This window comes from Propithecus coquereli, unplaced genomic scaffold (assembly GCF_000956105.1).
Source record: "Propithecus coquereli isolate 6110/MARCELLA unplaced genomic scaffold, Pcoq_1.0 Scaffold221, whole genome shotgun sequence".
Classification (NCBI taxonomy): domain Eukaryota; kingdom Metazoa; phylum Chordata; class Mammalia; order Primates; family Indriidae; genus Propithecus; species Propithecus coquereli.
In genome coordinates, this window is record NW_012147301.1 from 1,595,620 (window position 1) to 1,614,265 (window position 18,646).

An 18,646-nucleotide genomic window follows, 5' to 3' on the forward strand; every position below is an offset into this window, starting at 1 on the left:
ACATCTTTATTGCTGTGTGGGTCAGGAGGGGTGGCCAGGCCAGCTGGGGTCCCTTAGGCTGCTGACTGTCATCTTCCCTTTACCCTCAGTCTGCCCCCCTGGGCTCTATGGCCACGGCTGCGCCCAGCCATGCCCCCTCTGCGTGCACAGCAGTGGGCCCTGCCACCACGTCAGTGGCATCTGTGAGTGCCTCCCAGGATTCTCCGGCGCCCTCTGCAACCAAGGTACTGTCTTCAGCGAGCAGGGAGGTGGGAGGTTCTGGGAGGGGAGTGGCAGGGAAGGAAGGGCTGGGGACTTGCGTCACGCTCTGCAGAGGCAGGTCCTTCCCTCCCCAGGGCTCGGGCTGCCTGTATGAGAATGGAGCACCACATGGCTTGACCGTTATGCAGTTAAAGGAACAGGCTGAGGGAGGTTAAATGACTTGTTTATGATCTCACAGCCAGCAAGTGGGAAAGAGGGCTGAGGTTTACGTGCACTGGCGTGCCGCTAAGCCAGCACTTTGTGGGGAAAAGCCCTCATTGGTAACTTCTGCAGATGTCTATGATATGAATGTTTCTACCATGGCTGAGTTCAGGGTCCCAACGGTTTAACGCCGTTCCCCAAATTCCTGGATATTGAACAATGAGTGAGAAGGTAGAGCTGTCTCTGGCACATGTCATTGTTTATTGCCATCCCTGGCTTGCTTAGGCCAGGGTGGGGTGGATTTGGGCAAAGGCTCCCCGGACTGTGCAGGACTTCAGCTGGGCCTTGGCTTGAAAGGCAGAGAAGGACGAAAAGCACTCTGGGTAGAGGAAACAGCTTGGGCAAAGCACAGAGACATGGGTGTGCTGCCATCCAGCGAGAGGGGACAGCTGAAGGACACAGTGGCGGGGCGGGGGGTGGGAAAGAGGGCTGAGCAGGTAAGCTGGGGCCTTCAGAACAGATTTGAACACAAGGTACCGAATTTGCACCTTAGTCAGTAAGGAATGAAGGGATCTTAGGATACATTAAACTTAGAGCTAAAAGCAACTTCAAGGTCATCTAGGCAAGAATCTCATCTGGACTCTGCTTAAATACTTCTATCGACTGAGAGCTCACTACCTCTCCGGGGAAGCCATTCTTCTGATGAATAATCACTGCTGAGCGGGGCTGTTTTTGCAAGTGTGTGGGCTGTTAATATGCGTGAGTGGAAAGTTTACTACATGATGCTTTGAGGTCATGAGAAGTTTGGGCCCCAGGGAAACGGATGTGACAGTTTCATTTACTTGCAGCCCTCCTAGGACAGTTTAATCATAACCTGACACGTGGAGGTTACTTATTAAACATAGGAGACCCAGCCGTCAAAACAGATAGACCGGGTCTAAATTAGGACCTAAGCAGCCTGAAGAGTAACTCCCGGAGCCTGTGTTGTCTGATTTATCACCCAGTGGCCTAATGAGTATTTCCCACCTATAGATCTAATAGAGTTTGCTATTAATGGCAACTGCCCTGGTTAAGTCTCAAACCTTGTGAAAAATTGAACTGATACTTTCTAATGACTAGCTCTCCAGCGAGTTACAAATTACAGACACTGCTTATGTAGAATCATTAAACATAGATTAAATATAACCAGATGTTTTCTTTTCACCAGCACCCCCTTCTCTCCACCGCCCCTCTCTTTGCTCACTCTGGATTCAGCTAAGAACCCGACCAATTAATGTATTAGACTGATCGCATTAGCAGCTCTGTGGGCAAATTTGCTGGCCTTGTGTGCGCGAGAAAGACTTAAAGACAAGACTGTCTTGTTAGAGAAGCTCATGGTTTGTTTTAGGGACGGGGGTTAGGGGAGCAACTCCAGTACCGCACTCCTCACAGAAGGCCAGGACTGGGGATGGGTTCCCCAAATCAAGCACCTCCCAGAAGCAGGGAAGAGGGAGAGGGTGGGCAGCCTGCTTTTCAGGAAGCTGGGGCCTGCGCTGCAAACAGGTGAGATGCGTGTCATCCTCTTGGCAGCGGACCTGCCTGGGAAGCAGCTAAGGTTTTTTTCAGGGGAGGCGCAGGGCCCCAAACCAGCTGGCCAGCCGGCCTGCCCACAGCTATTAACCACGGCCCTAGGCTAGTGGATGAGGGTTCCCATCCCCATTTCAAAGATGAGGAAACAGAGACCGAGAGGGGTGATGTGGTTTGCTCAAAGACATTCAGCCTGGTACATGGTAGAACGTCCTAGTTGTGTGACTTTGGGCAAGTTACTTAACCTCTCAGTGCCTCAGTTTCCTCATCTATAAAGGAGAGTTAAGGAGTAATGATGAGAATATTTATATAATAATGACAGTTACAAGATTAAGTGAATATCACCATACCTCATTTTATTGCACTGCACTTTATCGTGCTTCGCAGAGACTGCATTTTTCACAAGCTAAAGGTTTGTGGCAACCCTGCCTCAAGCAAGTCTGTCGATGCCGTTTTTCCAAGAGCACATGCTCATTTCCCGTCACTGTGTCAGCATTTTTAGCAGTATTTTTCCATTAAGGTAAGTAGGTATGGTTTCTTTAGACGTAATGATATTACACACTTAATAGACTACAGTATAGTGTAAACATAACTTTTACGTGCACTAGGAAACCAAAAACTTCACGTGATTTGCTCTATCGCGATATTCTCTTGCGGTGGCCTGGCACCGAAGCCGCAGTATCTCCGAGGTATGCCTGCATCTGGGAAGCACACTGGGCGTCTGGTGCCGTACACACGTTTGCCGAATACGTAAATCAAACTTAGGACCTAAATCCAAAGCTTTGGACCAGACAGTCTGGTCCACCACGCTACCTTTATTATTTGTCCCAACCGCTAATCACATCCAGGAGAGGCACAGAGTAGACGCAGAGCCCAGCCACCAGTGCCCAGTCTGGCTGGGGACGGACTGCCAGTAAGAGGCAGTGTGGTGTCGAGGAGAGAAGGGCCCCGGGGAAGTCTCTCCTTTTCAAGAATCAGCTCCTTCCCATGATCCTCTGTGCTGTTCTCCAGATTTAGACTTTCTTCCGGGGCTGGGGGGGGCTTGAGACTATTCGAGCAGGACACAGGAGCAACGGAGAGAGCAGTGCTTTAGAGGGCTCAAGCTGTAGGAAACAGGTGGGGGATGAACTGCAGGGCAAACAGAGGTGAGTGCTCAATTCATACTCAGGCCTAGCCCTAAAAGAGCTTTGCAGCCTGGCTGAGAAAACCAGCCCTTTCTCCAGGGACCCAGGAGTGACTCCTCCAAGGAGGGTCTGTGACCAAAATCCTCTAAGGGACTCAAAGTAGAAATACTCGTGGTGGCGAGAGCCTTGTGAACCCAGGAGGGCTTTCCTGAGGGGGGACACTGGGCTGAAGCTTAGGAACAGGTCAGAGGACACAGGTGGACAGGGACAGACATTCAGGGCCAGCCCTCCCACAGTCGAACTGCAGACAGACCTGCCACACTGCATTTGTCCCCCTCCTGCTGGCTGTAAACGTTCTCCACCCCCGTGGCTGTGGGATTAGTGATGCTGGCACAAGTGTGGTAACGGAAAGCAGAGGGCCGTGGAGCAGTACAGGGAGCACTGGACTGAGAGTCCAGAAGTGTGATGCCCAGCCTCACCACTTCCCATCTGTGAGACCTAAGTCAAGTCATTCTACCACCATGGGCCTCAGCCTGTTCCTCTGTCAAAGGGGATCGTAACAGAGCCTCCCAAAGGACGCAGCTGTGGGCACGAGAGGGGCGGCTCATTTACGTGCAAATGGAGAAGGCAAGGCGATAGGGGTGCCGAGGTGGGCAGTTCCATTCCGATCCGTGATTCCAGGGTGGTCATGGTTGTGGCCTGGGACCTTCTGGGGGTATAGCTGTGGGTGGTGGACTGAGGAGCACAGGTGGGAGGACAGGTGCCAGGCTGCCCTGTGCCCACAGTGTGTGCTGGAGGACACTTCGGGCAGGACTGTGCCCAGCTCTGCTCCTGTGCCAACAATGGGACCTGCAGCCCCATCGATGGCTCCTGCCAGTGCCTCCCCGGATGGATCGGCAAGGACTGCTCACAGGGTAGGCTGTTGCCCCCTGGGAATGCCCCTCACCCAGGGTTAGGTCTGGAAACTCTTTGCCCTGGCAATTCCATTTTCCAAGGCTGAAATCTCCTTCTGCAGATAGGAATGTCCACCTGCGTCCCATTTAGCTCTTATAGCTACCGCGATGAATTATTGGGATTGATCACTGGTATTATTAGCTGCTGGTATTAAAGGTATTGATATTGTTGATAGTACCGTTAAAGCCATTAATTCTGAGAATTAATACTCCATTAGCACCTGAGCAAGGAGCAGTCTGAATATGGATGGGGAGGAGGAGGGGCAAGGACCACCAAGGTTGAGTTTGGGAATGGCAAAGTGAGGTGTGGCCAAGGCAGTCACCTTGGGAGGAGTGTCGGTGTCCTCTGGGTGGCCCATATAAATGGCGTCCTGAGCATCATAAGCCTGAACAGGGCATTGTAGGGGCTGTTCGTGTAAAGTGCACCCAATTGCAGAGGTAACAGCTCCTTTCCAGGAAGCCCCCAATCTAAGGGCAGAGAACTAGCCAGTACCCTTAGGGAGGTCCTGTTAGATGGGGAGACACAGTCTCCATCCTCAGTGAGCTCACCAGCTGAAAGTGGAGAGAGTCCCCACCCTAGGAAAGTCCCCAGCATCATGGGGACGTCAGCACAGATACCCACTGTAAACCACGTTTACCCACACACTCCAGATCAGAGTCCGGGGACCCCCTGAGAGGGGAGGCTCGGGAGCCCTCAGAGCCATGCTTAGTTACCACAGACTTAAACTGTGGGCCGAGAATCTGGGCCTAATGGGGACCCTAAGGCAAGAGGTGAAGTGTAAGAAGTCTGGGAACGGTTTGTCACGCCCCTGAAAGCCAGGAAATGTCAGCTCAGTCCATCCTGGCATCTTGGCTCTGATGTGTACTCCCCCTTCCTCTCCCTTTCCATCTTCCCTTTCCCCTCTGCATCCCACCCACATCCCAGCTTGCCCCCCCGGGTTCTGGGGCCCCGCCTGCTTCCACACATGCAGCTGCCACAACGGGGCGAGCTGCAGCGCCGAGGACGGGGCCTGCCACTGCACCCCTGGCTGGACCGGACTCTTCTGCACACAGCGTAAGCCCCGCCTCCTGGCCTCCCAGCCACTTGGAATCCCATGCCGCGGCCTACTGGCCACCGTGGGCATCGTCCAGGCCTGTAGGGAGGGAAGACGAAGGGAGTAGACCCCAGGGCTGGGCCCCCCACCCCTGCCCCATGAGAACTGGGGAGCTCTGCAGGGACAGCCCCAGGGCCTGACTGAATTCAAGGGTTTGAGAGGCCCAAAGTCCTGGAAGGTCAGGGCTGTAAGGTACTTCAGTGATCACCAAGGCCAGACCCTCCTTGGACAGAGGGGTCCAGAGTGGGGAGCAGCAGCCTGCGGCCACACAGAAAGGAAACTCTAGCCTGGCCTCTGGTTCCAAGGACCCTTTGTCCAAAGGACTCGCTGGCCCCCGCCCCTTTAGCATGAGGGTCCAGAGCATGGAGACGGCTCTGGTGCAGGGTCTCACTAGTCTTCGCCCCTCAGCAAGAGGGGGCAGAAGGCAGGTCTGGTCCCAGCCACACCTCCACAGCTGTCCTCGCCCAGCAGCAACTCCCGTGACTACAGACCCTGTTTCTCTAGGCTGCCCAGCAGCGTTTTTTGGGAAGGACTGTGGACGCGTGTGCCAGTGTCAGAATGGCGCCAGCTGCGACCACATCGGTGGCAAGTGCACCTGCCGCATAGGCTTCACCGGGCAGCACTGTGAACAGAGTAAGCTGCCCTGACCCGCTGCGTGTCAGTGCCGGGCCTCGGCCTCCCGCGGCGGGAGCCTCCCCTTCCAGGGTCCACTCATTTGGGCTCCACCCCTTGCTCCCTTGACTTTGGGGGAAACCCCAAGGAAGAGGAGTGAAGAAGGTCATGTCTACGTTGGTGCTTGAAGAATGTCTCCCTCCAGATGGAGGAGATGGGAGGGTGTTGAGAGCAAGGCCCGGGAGGCTGGTGAGGGAGTAGAAGGACGCGCAGGATCTTTTCTGGCTCTTCAAAGCCCCTGTGGCACTCAGCTCGGAGCCTGGCACATGGAGGATGCTGCTTAAATGTGTTGCATGGGGATGACGCAGGGGTGAATTGGGCCCTGCCCTCTCCTCCGTGTCCCCCCTCTCAGGGCTATAAGTCCACCCGCAAGTGTCTAACCGAAGCACAACAGGAGCTACAGGGAAATAGGCTGCACTCGGTGTGAGGGAGAACCGGCTTCTCGCCATAGCTGTCCAAACACGGGATGGGACAGGTGGCCAGTGGGTGCATCTCACTGTCTACCCTAACGCTTTGTGCCATGCAGGATGCGCCCCAGGAACCTTTGGCTACGGGTGTCAGCAGCTATGTGAGTGCATGAACAACTCTACCTGTGACCACGTCACTGGCACCTGTTATTGCAGTCCTGGATTCAAAGGAATCAGGTGTGACCAAGGTAATACACAGGTGGCAGAGTCCCTGGGCTCTGTGGAAAGGGACCCATGGAGGATCTGGGGAGATTCCAGCTGGAACAGCTGGGTTTGATGAGGACACTCCCCTTTATTCCCATGTGTGAGGACAGCAGGAATAGGTGGCCGCAGAGGGACAGCAGAGGCTCCCAGCGTGGGACAGGCAGCTGGAGTAGGCGGCCGCTCAGTCGCAGCTTCCCCATGCTCACGCTTGGCAAGTTTCCCATGAGCCAAGCAAGGGTGGCACAAGCTAGTGCTGCGGAAAGGCCACCGGACCAAGTCGGAATATCTGCCAAGTTCTAGTTCTGCCATTACTTGCTAGGTGTCCTTGGGCTGGTCATTTTCTATGGCTGGGCCTCTTACCCCACGTGCAACACGGGAAGAATAGATTAATTGCTGTCTTCCCCCATGACACAAGTTTCCCTTGAGGGCCAAGGAGCCCACAGGGGCTCAACTTTGGTTCTGGTGCTACAGTCAGATGACACGGCATAGGACAGTTGTGAGGATCGAGTTGAGATATGAGTAAAGGACTCAGCACCGTACCTGGCACATAATTGAGCACTCCATAAATGGTGGCCTTGTGTGCATAAAACACTCTTTATGGAGTGCTGCAAACATGAAACGGATGATGCCGTGGCTGGCTCTAGGAGATGGGGAACGAGAATGGGCTCGCAATTACCCACATTATAGCAAAGCAGCCGGCGCTTGCCGAGAAAGAATCACTGGGAATTAGCAGCCCATTTACCTCCCCGATGTTCAGTTCAGCCGGCAGCTGACAGCCAAGGCTGGATGCTGCTGGGCGGCGAGACAGCCCCCGACTTGAGCAGCGGCACGAGGGTCAGTGCACGCATCCATCACCAAGAGGGCTTTGTGGGCAGTGATCCTGGACACAGCGGCACAGCACTCGACTTTTATTGCCAGTCTATCATTAGGTGCTCACAACCCCCCAGGGAGGGTGGGATTATCGTCCCTGTGTCACAAGTGAGCAAACTGGGGACACTGAGTCACACAACTCGTAAGCAGGGAGAGGGGCTGAGTGCAATTTTTCCTGACTCTTGAAGAGCCAGACTCTGCCACTTACTGGCTGTGTGATCCTGGGCAAGTTTCCTCACCTTCTGGTGACTTGGTTTTTCCATCTATGAAAGGGAGATCATTAAATAGTCCCTATTCCATAGGGCGGCTGGGAGGATTAAATGAGTTAGCATCTGTAACTCATTTTTGGAAGTGTAAAATACTCGATGAACATTTTATTTTGTTTCACATCCACAATCACATTTGCTTCTTGTCGTGACCCTGTGACTCCACCCACTTTTAGGCATTTGAAGAAAGGCACAGGTTGGGCGGGGGGCAGGGGTCACACAGGGATTGAGGAACAAGGCCAAGACCAGAACCGGGCTCCTAACGTTAGAGGGGTTAGAGGCATCTGACCGGGCCCAGGAGAGCTGAGGAGCAAGCAGGCCAGCCCCGGGCTCAGGCCTTCCCTCTGCCCACAGCCGCCCTCATGATGGAGGAGCTGAATCCCTACACCAAGATCAGCCCAGCACTGGGTGCAGAGCGGCACTCGGTGGGTGCTGTCACGGGCATCATCCTCCTGTTGTTCCTCATTGTGGTACTGCTGGGCCTGTTTGCCTGGCGACGGCGGAGGCAGAAAGAGAAGGGCCGCGACCTGGCTCCCCGCGTCTCCTACACACCTGCCATGAGGATGAGCAGCACAGACTACTCCCTCTCCGGTAAGGGCCGTGCTCCCAGCATCCCTCCTCTTCCCCCTCCATGCATACCCCCCAGGAAGAGCCACACCGTATCCCTGGGCACACCCGGGTTTATTGCTGACGGTGGGTGATCACGCCTGCGTGGGTTGGGTATGGATGCTCAGTCTCCCCTAGAGTGCCAGTGGGGTGGGAAGCAGGAACCTACCTGGGAAAGGTACATAGGATTCCAAGAGGATGTCATTTCCCGGGCCCCCAGCTCTGGGAGTCTCCTTCCATTTCCCCAGAGCTACACCGTCCTCCTCACCAGGCTTCGGCCACAGCAGCAGCCACACTAAGCAGTGACTTTGCTAAGCTCTCCAGGGAAATGTCACCCCATCCTCATGGCTGTACCACCTTGCTTGGGCACGTCCATTTCTGCTTCGCAGTTCTCAGAGTTACAAAGGCCCCTATTAGTACAGCGACAGCGGGTGGTACCTAACTTGGGGAGGCATGAAACTTTAGACACTGCCACTGTGGCAGGTGGGCCAGAACCCAGTGCGTCCACAAATGTGGTGACAACTCCAGTGGGTGTTCTATCTTGGAGTTAGTGGGGTGGGGCTGCTGGGCCAGATCCTTCTTCTCCCCTAAACTGCTGCCTTGGAAACAAGAAAGGTTTTTTGCTTCATATTTAGCTAAACAACAGAGGCCAAAACGCTCTGAAATTGCCCATAGGCCTGGGCCACGGGAGGCTGGGCCTACTTACGTGAGCACAGGATGATGGCTTTCTCCTGCCAGCTCATGGCTGATCTGCAGCCTCCTGTACTTTGTGCTTAGAAAACCCAGATCACTTCAGCCCATTTCTGCTAAGTATTGCCCACCGTATGCCCTGCTCCACGCTAGGTGCTACAGGACGGACAGAGGCAGCCCCGGGGCAGACCCTGCCTTCAGAGAGCTCCTAGCCTGCATGCCCCCCGGGGCTTCAGCCAAAGCAGACATCCTCTGATGAAATCCCAAGCCCACAGAGGAGATTTGGGGATTTTCTTCTATGATTAGAACACTGCCTTGGTTTGCCTATGCCATTCCTCTGGTATTCCCCAGCCCTGTGGAGAGGTCCTGGAGTCCTCAGGAGGGGACGGGCTGGGCCAAGAGTGGTGTTCTCTTCATGAACTCATTACCGGTATCTGACCCTAGTGGGAAGCAGGAGAGGGCCAGCCCCAAGTAGCAACTGGGACATGCGAGGCTACCAAAGCAAACACGCCTGATCCAGGCTGCAGCTGATGGTGCCGCCTTCTACGCTGGCAAGCCTAACCTGCATCCTGCGTGCTGCAGGGAGGGCCAGCATAAGGGAGGGAGCAAGTCAGGCTCTGCAGATTTCTGTAGGGCCAGTGGATGCCAGAAAGCTTGCAGGGATGGGGTTCTTGGCCTGTCCCTCTCGAGCTGCCCAGCCCAAGCGTTAGTTTTGGAGGTGTCTCATGCCAGAGGCAGCGACATGATGGTATGTGGCACCTTGTTCTCTTCCCAGATTTGTCTCAAAGTAGCAGCCACGCCCAGTGCTTTTCCAATTCCAGCTACCACGCACTGGCGTGCGGGGGGCCTGCCACCAGCCAGGCCAGCACTCTGGACAGGAACAGCCCCACCAAGGTACCGGGCCCCTGACTCCCCAGCCCCCTTCCACCGTCCTTTCATCAGCCCTCACCTCTGCCTAGGAAGGAACTGCACTCCCCGTGGAGGGTCCACGTGGAACCAACCACTAGTACATCAAATGCAGTCCTACGATCCATGGTATACGTAAACACTCTGTAAAGCATGTAATGGAACCAGAACGTTACGTGAAGCCCAGTGCCATGTAACTGGTGGGCATCACAGCATTGCTCAATATAACCCATGCACCCACCGTGTGTAACCAACTGGTACTAAGTCATGTAATCATGTGTAGCCTTGTCGCCTAACAATATGATTAATTTTGCCCCATCAGCATGTAATCAAAACACTATACCACCTGCCACAAATCACTACAGTATGTTACCGACACAATGTATGCAACCAGCACATTACAGAGAAAGTAACTATCGCTCAGGTAACCATGCAATGTCTCTTACATCTGGACATGTACACGATAGACTACATGTCATCAGCACCTACCCATAACCATTTGTTTGCAATCTGAACTAACACAAGGGACGTGAAACCCACGCTTAAGCTGTGGACAGTGAGTTTCGCAGGTCTTCAAGGGTGGTCATGCACACTCCTGGACAGGGCCTTCCCTGGCAGCTTCCAGCATAACCCTGGCTGATGGCAAGATGTCCTCTTACAGTCACAGGCCTTTGGGCAGGGATGTCTCAGCACACGTGTAGATAATGCGTAGTGAGCCCCCTTAACGTGCCAGGATGCATACCAGGCAGAGTGGGAGATTCCGGCCCCCAGGATGAGATATGAAGGGCTCATGCAGCACACCTGACACCCACCTGTGTACGTGCCCACAAACGCACAACGGCAGGGCCACTGGGGGTCCGGGGGAGGAATCCCAGGACTCCTGGCTTCCTGTAACATCCATCCTGGGCCAGTAACACAGCTTTCGTACTCCAGGCTTCGGCCCTAGAGCTCTGGGAATCCTTTCCTCCCTGCCTGCCCCATGGAGAACGACCATCAGCCCACAGATCTGGTGGCGCTGCAGGCTGAACCCCACGGTAACAGTTCTGTGAGGGCAACTGCTGTCGAGCCAGCACCCCAGAGGCCAGTCTTAGCCTCCACCCTCTTTCAGTGACAGGCCACTTACTACAAGGTAGCCCATTTGGTGACCCTCTCAGTCACCTCACCCCGGGGGCCCAGAGGGGCTCTGCATGGTCAAGAACCCCCCACTCTGGCAGGTAGGGCATATGTAGCAGAGGCAGGCAGCTGTGAGCACGTGGAAAGGACACGGAACTGGGAGTTAAGACCCGAGTTCTACAGCCAGCCCTACCACTGACTGACTCGTTCTGTGTCCATGAGCAAGGCCCGCAAGCCAGGACTCAGGTCCCATCTGTGAAATAACCACCCTTGCCTCATAGGAAAGACAGCTTTGAGAATGCAGGGAGGAGGAGGATTGTACCATAAGCCTTGAGACACCCTGCCCTGAGGCTTTCCCTTGGTCACAGGAAATGGAGTCAGGTGGCAGAGGTGACAGTGATATTGCAGGCAGCCTCAGCACCTCCCTGTCGGAGGTGGCCTCATGTTGCAGCTGAGACACTCCCAGAGCTCCCCGCCCCTGAAACTCAGCCCCACCCAGCTGATCTGCTTCCCCTGTCAGGGTCAGCTTGATTAAGCCAGTTCTTGGGAGGCCCTGCTCCTGCCCCCTATAGGGGGCCTGGGAAACCTACACCTTCAGCCTGACAGCTTGATTGGGGTGTGTTCTGTTCCCACTGGCCTCAGCCACACCGTAGTGGCCTGACATGGAACGTCTAGCTCACTCTTTCCCTCAGTGGTCCAGGGCCCAGGTGGATCAGGATCATGACAGGGGTGGGTGCACTGAGGCTGGGGAGGGACACCGTGTGTTAACTGGCTCTCCTACTCTTCAAACAGCTCAGTAACAAGTCCCTTGACAGAGACACAGCAGGCTGGACCCCCTACAGCTATGTGAACATGTTAGGTCAGTAGTGGTTTGAGTCTGGTCTCCACCGTCATGTCCCACCCTATTCTCCTTCTCCCGTATTGAGAGGGACCCCGTCCCAGCTCAAAGGGAGAAGGTTATGAGTCCTGGGCATGGTTCCCCCACAGGGAGAAGGGATGTGGGGAGGAAACTCAAGCCCCTATTTTGGCTCTCATAAGAAAATGAAGCCCCGGACCTCCTTCATTTCTGTATCAGGAGATAGGGAGAGGGGGGCTATGATCCAGGGACCACAAGGGAGACAGCTAGGGCCAGGATGTAGGGATCTGGGGGAAGCAAAAGGCGTACTCACCATCTGGGAAAGGGACCTCTGCCTGATCCAGGTCCCACCAAGGTGCCCCTTTTAAGGGCTGCTTCCCTCTGTCCCCTCCCTGGTGAGTACCAACTCCTGTGGAGGGTGGGAGTGGAGGGTAAGGGAAAACAAGGCAGCTCTCGCAAATCCCCCTGCCCCTTTGGATGCTGCAATAGAGGCCTTGAGTCTTTTCAGCCTGCCCATCCTAACCCTTGCCCGCTCATATACTTCCCAGCCCCTTCCCCTGTCATACCAGGGCCCTGGGAATAATGGCTCCTCCCTGTCATTCCTCTCACTAGACTCCCATTTCCAGATCAGTGCCCTGGAGGCCAGGTACCCGCCCGAGGACTTCTACATTGAACTTAGACACCTCAGCCACCCCGCTGAGCCACACTCACCAGGTCAGACCCTCAGCCCTACCCCTAGCCCCTCATGCCAGACCAAACCTAGCACCTGCCCTACTCCCCATTCCTGTTCCTGGACCCACCCCACCCCCCATGGTCCCAGAACTCTCCCTGGTGAGCCCTCCTCCCTCCCCACATAGTCTACCAGCCCAATCTAAAGAAGGAAACCTTTCTGGGTCCTCATCATCCTCTTTGTCCCCATAGTGGCCACTGGGTGTGGACAAACTGGGGCTGCTCAAAGTGGAGGTGAAACAATATAACTAACTGCACCCCCTCCAAGCCCCAAAATACAACCCAAAACCACTGCGAAATGACTTGGGGATGGTGGTACCTTTGGGGTTCTCTAGGCCCTGTTGGTATGGATAATAGGGAGTTGGCTCTCTGGCTAAAATTCCCAGTGTCCCCCGGAGACAGACCCCAGGCCCACCAGTGGCCCAAGCCAAGCTCTCCCAGGTCATTGGGTAGGGTTGTAAGGAGGGATCTGCAGAGGCTGGGGCAGAATGTATCAACCAGTATCCTCGGAACTCATGCACTGAGCTCAAACCTGGTGGCTTGGGAGAGATACAAAAAGTCAGTCCTGAAATGGGAGCAGGGGGCAGGAGTTACAGAAGTAGGTGTCATAGGAATACGTGCAATGGATGGAGAATGTGTCATCCCTACAAAGTGGCTCCTCTAAGGCACCCTGGGGCAGGGCCTTAGCATGCTGGACAACCCTGGGCCTGAGCTCAGGCTCTAGCTGGCTTCTAGAAAGGGAAACTGAACAGCTCTACCAACCCCTACAGGTCCCCAGGTCCAGTAGCACTGGGGAAACTGAAGTTTCTGAATTCATCTGCCCATGGAGCAGGCATGGGCTGCATGGACCCCGGGCCTATACCCAGGCGGCTGTGTTCTTGGCTCTGGGTCTCCTGGACAGTATCCAAGGCATTTAATAACCCCACCAACCACAGTCTGTCTTAGCCACCCCCCAACACACACACAGCCTCCCCACACCCTACCCTGTATCTCTTTCCACATGGGAACATCCTCTGGGCTCAGGCCAGATTCCTCCCTGCTTTAGAGATCTCGCTCTTCAACCAGAGTAGCCAGAGCCCCACGCGCTGTCATCTTTTTGCTTATACCCAGGCAGGCTGGTGTCCAACGGGACAGAATACTTGGGGAGATCTGGGCTCTAGTTGCAATCCAACTTCTTACTTGCTGTTACGGTATTAGACAAATCACTGCAGCTCTTTGGGCCTGTTTCCTGTTCCGTAAAAAGGAGGAAAATCAACAGCCTTGTCTCCCTCCCTCGAGGGCAAAGGAAGCCCTTGTCTATAAACTGCTGAACTGATGCCAGCGTATCAACTGTTACAGTCATGTTTCTGAAGGGCGCAGGTACCTATAGGCCTTTTAGACGAATAGTAAACTTGAAAAACAACTTAGGCCTTGTTCTGCCATATCACTCGATAATGTGTAGAAGGCAGGCAGATAGGAGTAGACGCCTTAAAATTCAACTTGGGAACTCTATGTAGAGGAGGTATCTAAACAGCCACGAGTTGATCTTCAGTGTCAGAAACTGGGGGGGGAGTCAAGTGGAGTCAAACCCGTATTTTAGTAAACACTGTATGCATGCCTTGCCTGGTATTGTAGCCTCACTTAAAAGCTGGAAAAAAAAAAAATGGCCTTGACTTTGAGCCAGAGTCATTATAGTCCCAACCTGGAAATGCCAGGCAATTTCTTTTCTGGGATCACCAGCTAAGAACCTGAGCTTGGTCCCTGAAGCTTTATGTCCTGCCTCTGGCTGGGGGCTCAGGACCATACATTATGGGAGCCTAGGAAAAAAACCGACAGCCAAAAGGGAGAAAGAAATCCTTGGGGCTGAAAAACATTGGTAATAGTTTTCAAAGAGATCTCTCACTCATGTGCAAATAGTCCACCCGAGAGAATGGGTAACTGAGAAAGCTGGCTATGGATGGGAATGTCTGTGCATCCTATAACGATTACTAATCAAGAACCTCAGCTATCTGTCTACCTCTCCGGCTCCCCTCAGATGAGCCTAGGATCCAGGAGAGGAGAGGCAGGACCAGAGCTGAGAGAGGTGGAAAATGCTGTCTCCAAACCCATTCCAAAACTGAACAGAACTGAGATTTGGATTGGCACACAGCCTCCCCTCAACCTAAGAACTGATTCTGCTTCATTCCTTATCCTATACCTTTGGAACCTAGAACTTCACCTACAGCGACTGCAGGTCAAAGCTGCCTTTTAATACTTCCTGAAAGATATTCTCCCAGGGTAAAGGTTATAAAGGGAAAGGGTGCCAAACATGCCAGGGGGCGCTGTAGCACATCTTCATGCTTGTGAGCCTTTTAAGAATTCCTGTATGCTCAAAACAATTTAGCGTAGGTTAAGTCGAGAATAATTTTTCTAGCAATAAACAACTATTTTCTGGGTAGTGGAGAAAGGGGGGGAAAAAGCAATAAAAAAAGCAAGAACACGAGCAGTCCGAGTAAATTTCGCCCCCGTATTTTCTTCCTCATATGTTATTTTTACACAGGTGCTTGTGGAATGGGTAGACGTCAGAACACATACATTATGGACAAAGGCTTCAAAGGTAGAGTATCCAATCCCGATGTCTTATTACGAAGGGCTTAGCAAGATAACGAGTGCAGATCTGCAATGTCCAGGAATCCTGCCTGAAAGAAACTGCACACCCTCCCCTAAAAAAGCTAAAAGACCAGAGGGCCTGAGGCTGCTGGGCAGCTCTGCCCAGGAGGGGCAATCATAGTATTAATGAATTCATCTTGATTTCAGTTGCACCTGCTTAGCAAACACTTGTGGGTTTTTTATAGATGCCAACTAAATGTCTTCGGAAATGTAGAACGTCATTATCCAGCCAATTAGTACAAGTTAAATTGATTATAAAATCTGAAATAAAGTCAATCTGCCTGCCCCAGAGGCCTCTTGTCGTTGCGCTGGCGAGGAATGCCACCCTGCACCTGCTGGCTTTCTGGGGCACAAGGAATGAAAATGACACCCAGTGTTATATTGTATGGCACTCTACCTTCAAGAGATCTCTGCCTCCAAGAGCAGAGAAGCCAGGACAAATCCCTAACACATGGATCTGCAAGTGGGATCATCCCTCTAGCAAATCTACAGGTAAAGCCCAAGAGGAAAGTTCAGGTCCTACCCCTGGGCTTAGGCCCTAGGTTTAAATTCCAGCATATGTGAAATAAGGGGCTTTGGAACTCTGTCATTTATTATCTATGACCCTAGACTGAGCTCTCCAGGGCTCAGTTTCCTCATCTGCGAAGTTGGCATATGCCTGTCCTATTGTCTAATGCCTGTCCTGTTGTCTAATAAGGTTATCATGAATATCCAATAAAATCAGAGATGGGAAGTTATTTTTGCATATTGTAAAGGTTGTACTAATGTAATGGGGCTATTCTTTCATCTCCAAGGTCTATTAAAAAGAGTTGAAGACAACTGAAAGACAACTGATGGCAAAGGCCTCAATGGATGTCCTAAATCTAGCTGTGTACCAGGATCGCCTGGAAGGCTTGTTAAAAATACAGATGTTCACACCCAGTCTCCTCAAGATTCTGATGCAGTGTATCTGGAGTGGGGCCCTGGAATCTGCATTTGTGTCGAGTACCTCAGGGTATCCTTATGTCACTTATTACCCAACTATCATTTGGAAACCACTTAGACTGACCCAGATTTCCCTAATTGTTGTTCTGGTCTTTCAGACTTAGCCTGAGATACACCCAAGACACAACCATTTCCTAACCAAGGACAGCTGGTTGTCTACAGCCCTTAGAGAGATCGTCATTAGAAGTGAGGTGAGGCCAGGCATGGTGGCTCACTCCTATAATCCCAACATTTTGGGAGGCCCAGGTGGGAGACTGCTTGAGGCCAGGAGTTCGAGTCCAGCCTGGGCAACATGGTGAGACCCCCCCATCTCTACAAAAAAAATTTTTTTTTAAATTAGCTGGTCATGGCAACACACACCTGTGGTCCCAGACACTTGGGAGGCTGATTGATGTAGGAAGATCAATTTAGCCAGGAGTTCGAGGCTATAGTGAGCTATGATTGAGCCACTGTACTCCAGCCTAGGCCACAGGGTTAAGACCCTGTCTCTTAAAATTTAAAAAAAAAAAAAAAAGTGGGTTGGGCTAAGGGCAGGGGATGGTGGCGAATATTGTGTTCTGAGCCAGCAGCAATAACAGTGAGTCACCATCAGCACTCATTAGGATATACAAAGCCCAAGAGAACTGTCTGAGGACAAGAGGTCATCCTCAGCTTCCCAATAGACACGAATAACTCCCCTGCTGGGAGCATTATTCTGGCAATTTTCTGTGAGTTTTTACTTAAACCATCCAAGTGGAGGCAAGCAGCATTGTAGGAGGTGAGGCTGAAAACAGAAAGGACAGCTCTGCCATTTCATGACTGTTACCTAGGACCTCAGTTTCTTTCTCAGAGGTCTGGGGATTGGGCAGAAAGATCTCTAAGGGCCTTTCCAGCTCTGAGACTATTCGTGACTCAAGCATGAATAAGCTCAGCCAGGCCCAGAACCTCAGTATATGAGCACAAAACTTTCCTATGCACTGTGTTGTCCTGTGCACTGGGACAACAATAAGGGTGGTTCCTTTCATATTCACAACCACAAATGTAGTGTCTCTGCCTTGGCGTCATTTCATTCCTGTGGTATGGGATCATGTATCTGACCTCTGGGTGCAGGGAAGGCCTTAGCAGGCAGGCAGCCAGATTTTATTTCACCACTCTGGCTCTAGTCATCCTTTAAATTAGAGAGACGAGAGCTGTGTAGACAAATGTACCAGCAGGTGTTAGGGACCAACACATCGGAACAAAAGACTTCAAAAAGAAGAAAATGTCATGTCACAGTTCAGAACTGTACAGAAATACTAAAGACATGGAATAAATCCCACTAACTGGCTAAACTCCCAAATAAACATTTAATAAACTAGTTTGTACCACAAATGAAATGACTTCCTAAAACTACTGGGCCAAACCAAACTAAGAATTAAGAGTCTAAGTGTTCTTTGAACTGAATGGGAAAAAGCCCTGGCCTAGAGTTGAGAGATTTGGGATCTAGTCCTAGTTCTTGCTTTGTGGTGCCGATTAGCTCACAGCGTTGTTTCCTGGGTCTTGACTCCCTCTATAAAAGGACAGGGTTGTACTAGCACCATCTCTAAGGCCCTTTCCAGCTCTGACATTCTACAAGTCTTAATTCAGTCAGTGCCTGGTCGTTCCCCTGTTACTTACTGAAGAACTCCACTCACTGTCATCCTGGAGGTTAAGTGAGACTACGTAGTGAGACTACGTAGGCTGCTCAACACCTTTCTGTCTCCCCTTCTCCCACTCAGGACAATTATTCTGCAACAGATTGCCTCTTGTGTAATTCCTTGTCAGTCAGGCAACTCAGAATGCTATGGAAGAAATCCTCCCCACTGCTCTCATCACCTTTATGCTCCTGGAATCCTTGAGCCCCCTGTTACTGCTGCTTTCTCCACCGGTGTGCTCCTCGATATCCAACCTCCACATCTCTCCTCTCGCAGTAACCTTGGGTTCTTAAGTAGTTAGGAGCCCACTGAGATTCTGAAAATTCCTTTTTTCAGCCAGTGTTCTCCTGATCCTGAGACCTCCTCCTCCCTCTCCCCATATATCCTTGTCTCTCAGTCAAGAGAAGGATGTTAAATTGCAGCCTGGGAAAAGAAAAGGTAGTGTGGCCTTCTATTAACAGTAGCAAGAGAGCCCAGGCCACAGTAGCACATGCCTGTAGTCCCAGCTACTCACGTGGCTGCGGCAGGAGGATCTCTTGAGCCCAGGAGTTTGAGTCCAGCCTGGGCAACATAGCAAGACTCCGCTTCAATAAAAAAAAAAAAAAAGCAACTTAAAAAAATAGTGGTGAGGGCCAGGTGCGGTGGCTCACGACTGTAATCCCAGCACTCTGGGAGGCCGAGGCACGAGGATTGCTTGAGGTCAGGAGTTCAAGACTAGCCTGAGCAAGAGCAAGACCCTGTCTCTATTAAAAATAGGAAAAAAAATTAGCCAGTCAACTAAAAATAGAAACAAAAAATTAGCTGGGCATGGTGTCTCCCGCCTGTAGTCCCAGCTACTCCGGAGGCTGAGGCAGTAGGATTGCT

The 18,646-nt window shown here is 52.4% G+C and overlaps 1 protein-coding gene across 1 annotated transcript in view; it reads left to right on the forward strand.

Moving 5' to 3' along the window:
* The window catches only part of MEGF11 (multiple EGF-like-domains 11), a 244,897-nt gene that overhangs the window by 221,279 nt on the left and 4,972 nt on the right, over nt 1-18,646 (forward strand). Inside the window, exons 14-20 of the mRNA XM_012644818.1 lie at nt 90-224; nt 3,878-4,006; nt 4,971-5,099; nt 5,644-5,772; nt 6,338-6,466; nt 7,973-8,209; nt 15,037-15,093. Of these exons, the coding sequence (XP_012500272.1) occupies nt 90-224; nt 3,878-4,006; nt 4,971-5,099; nt 5,644-5,772; nt 6,338-6,466; nt 7,973-8,209; nt 15,037-15,093 (945 nt within the window). The remainder of the gene's footprint in view (nt 1-89; nt 225-3,877; nt 4,007-4,970; nt 5,100-5,643; nt 5,773-6,337; nt 6,467-7,972; nt 8,210-15,036; nt 15,094-18,646) is intronic.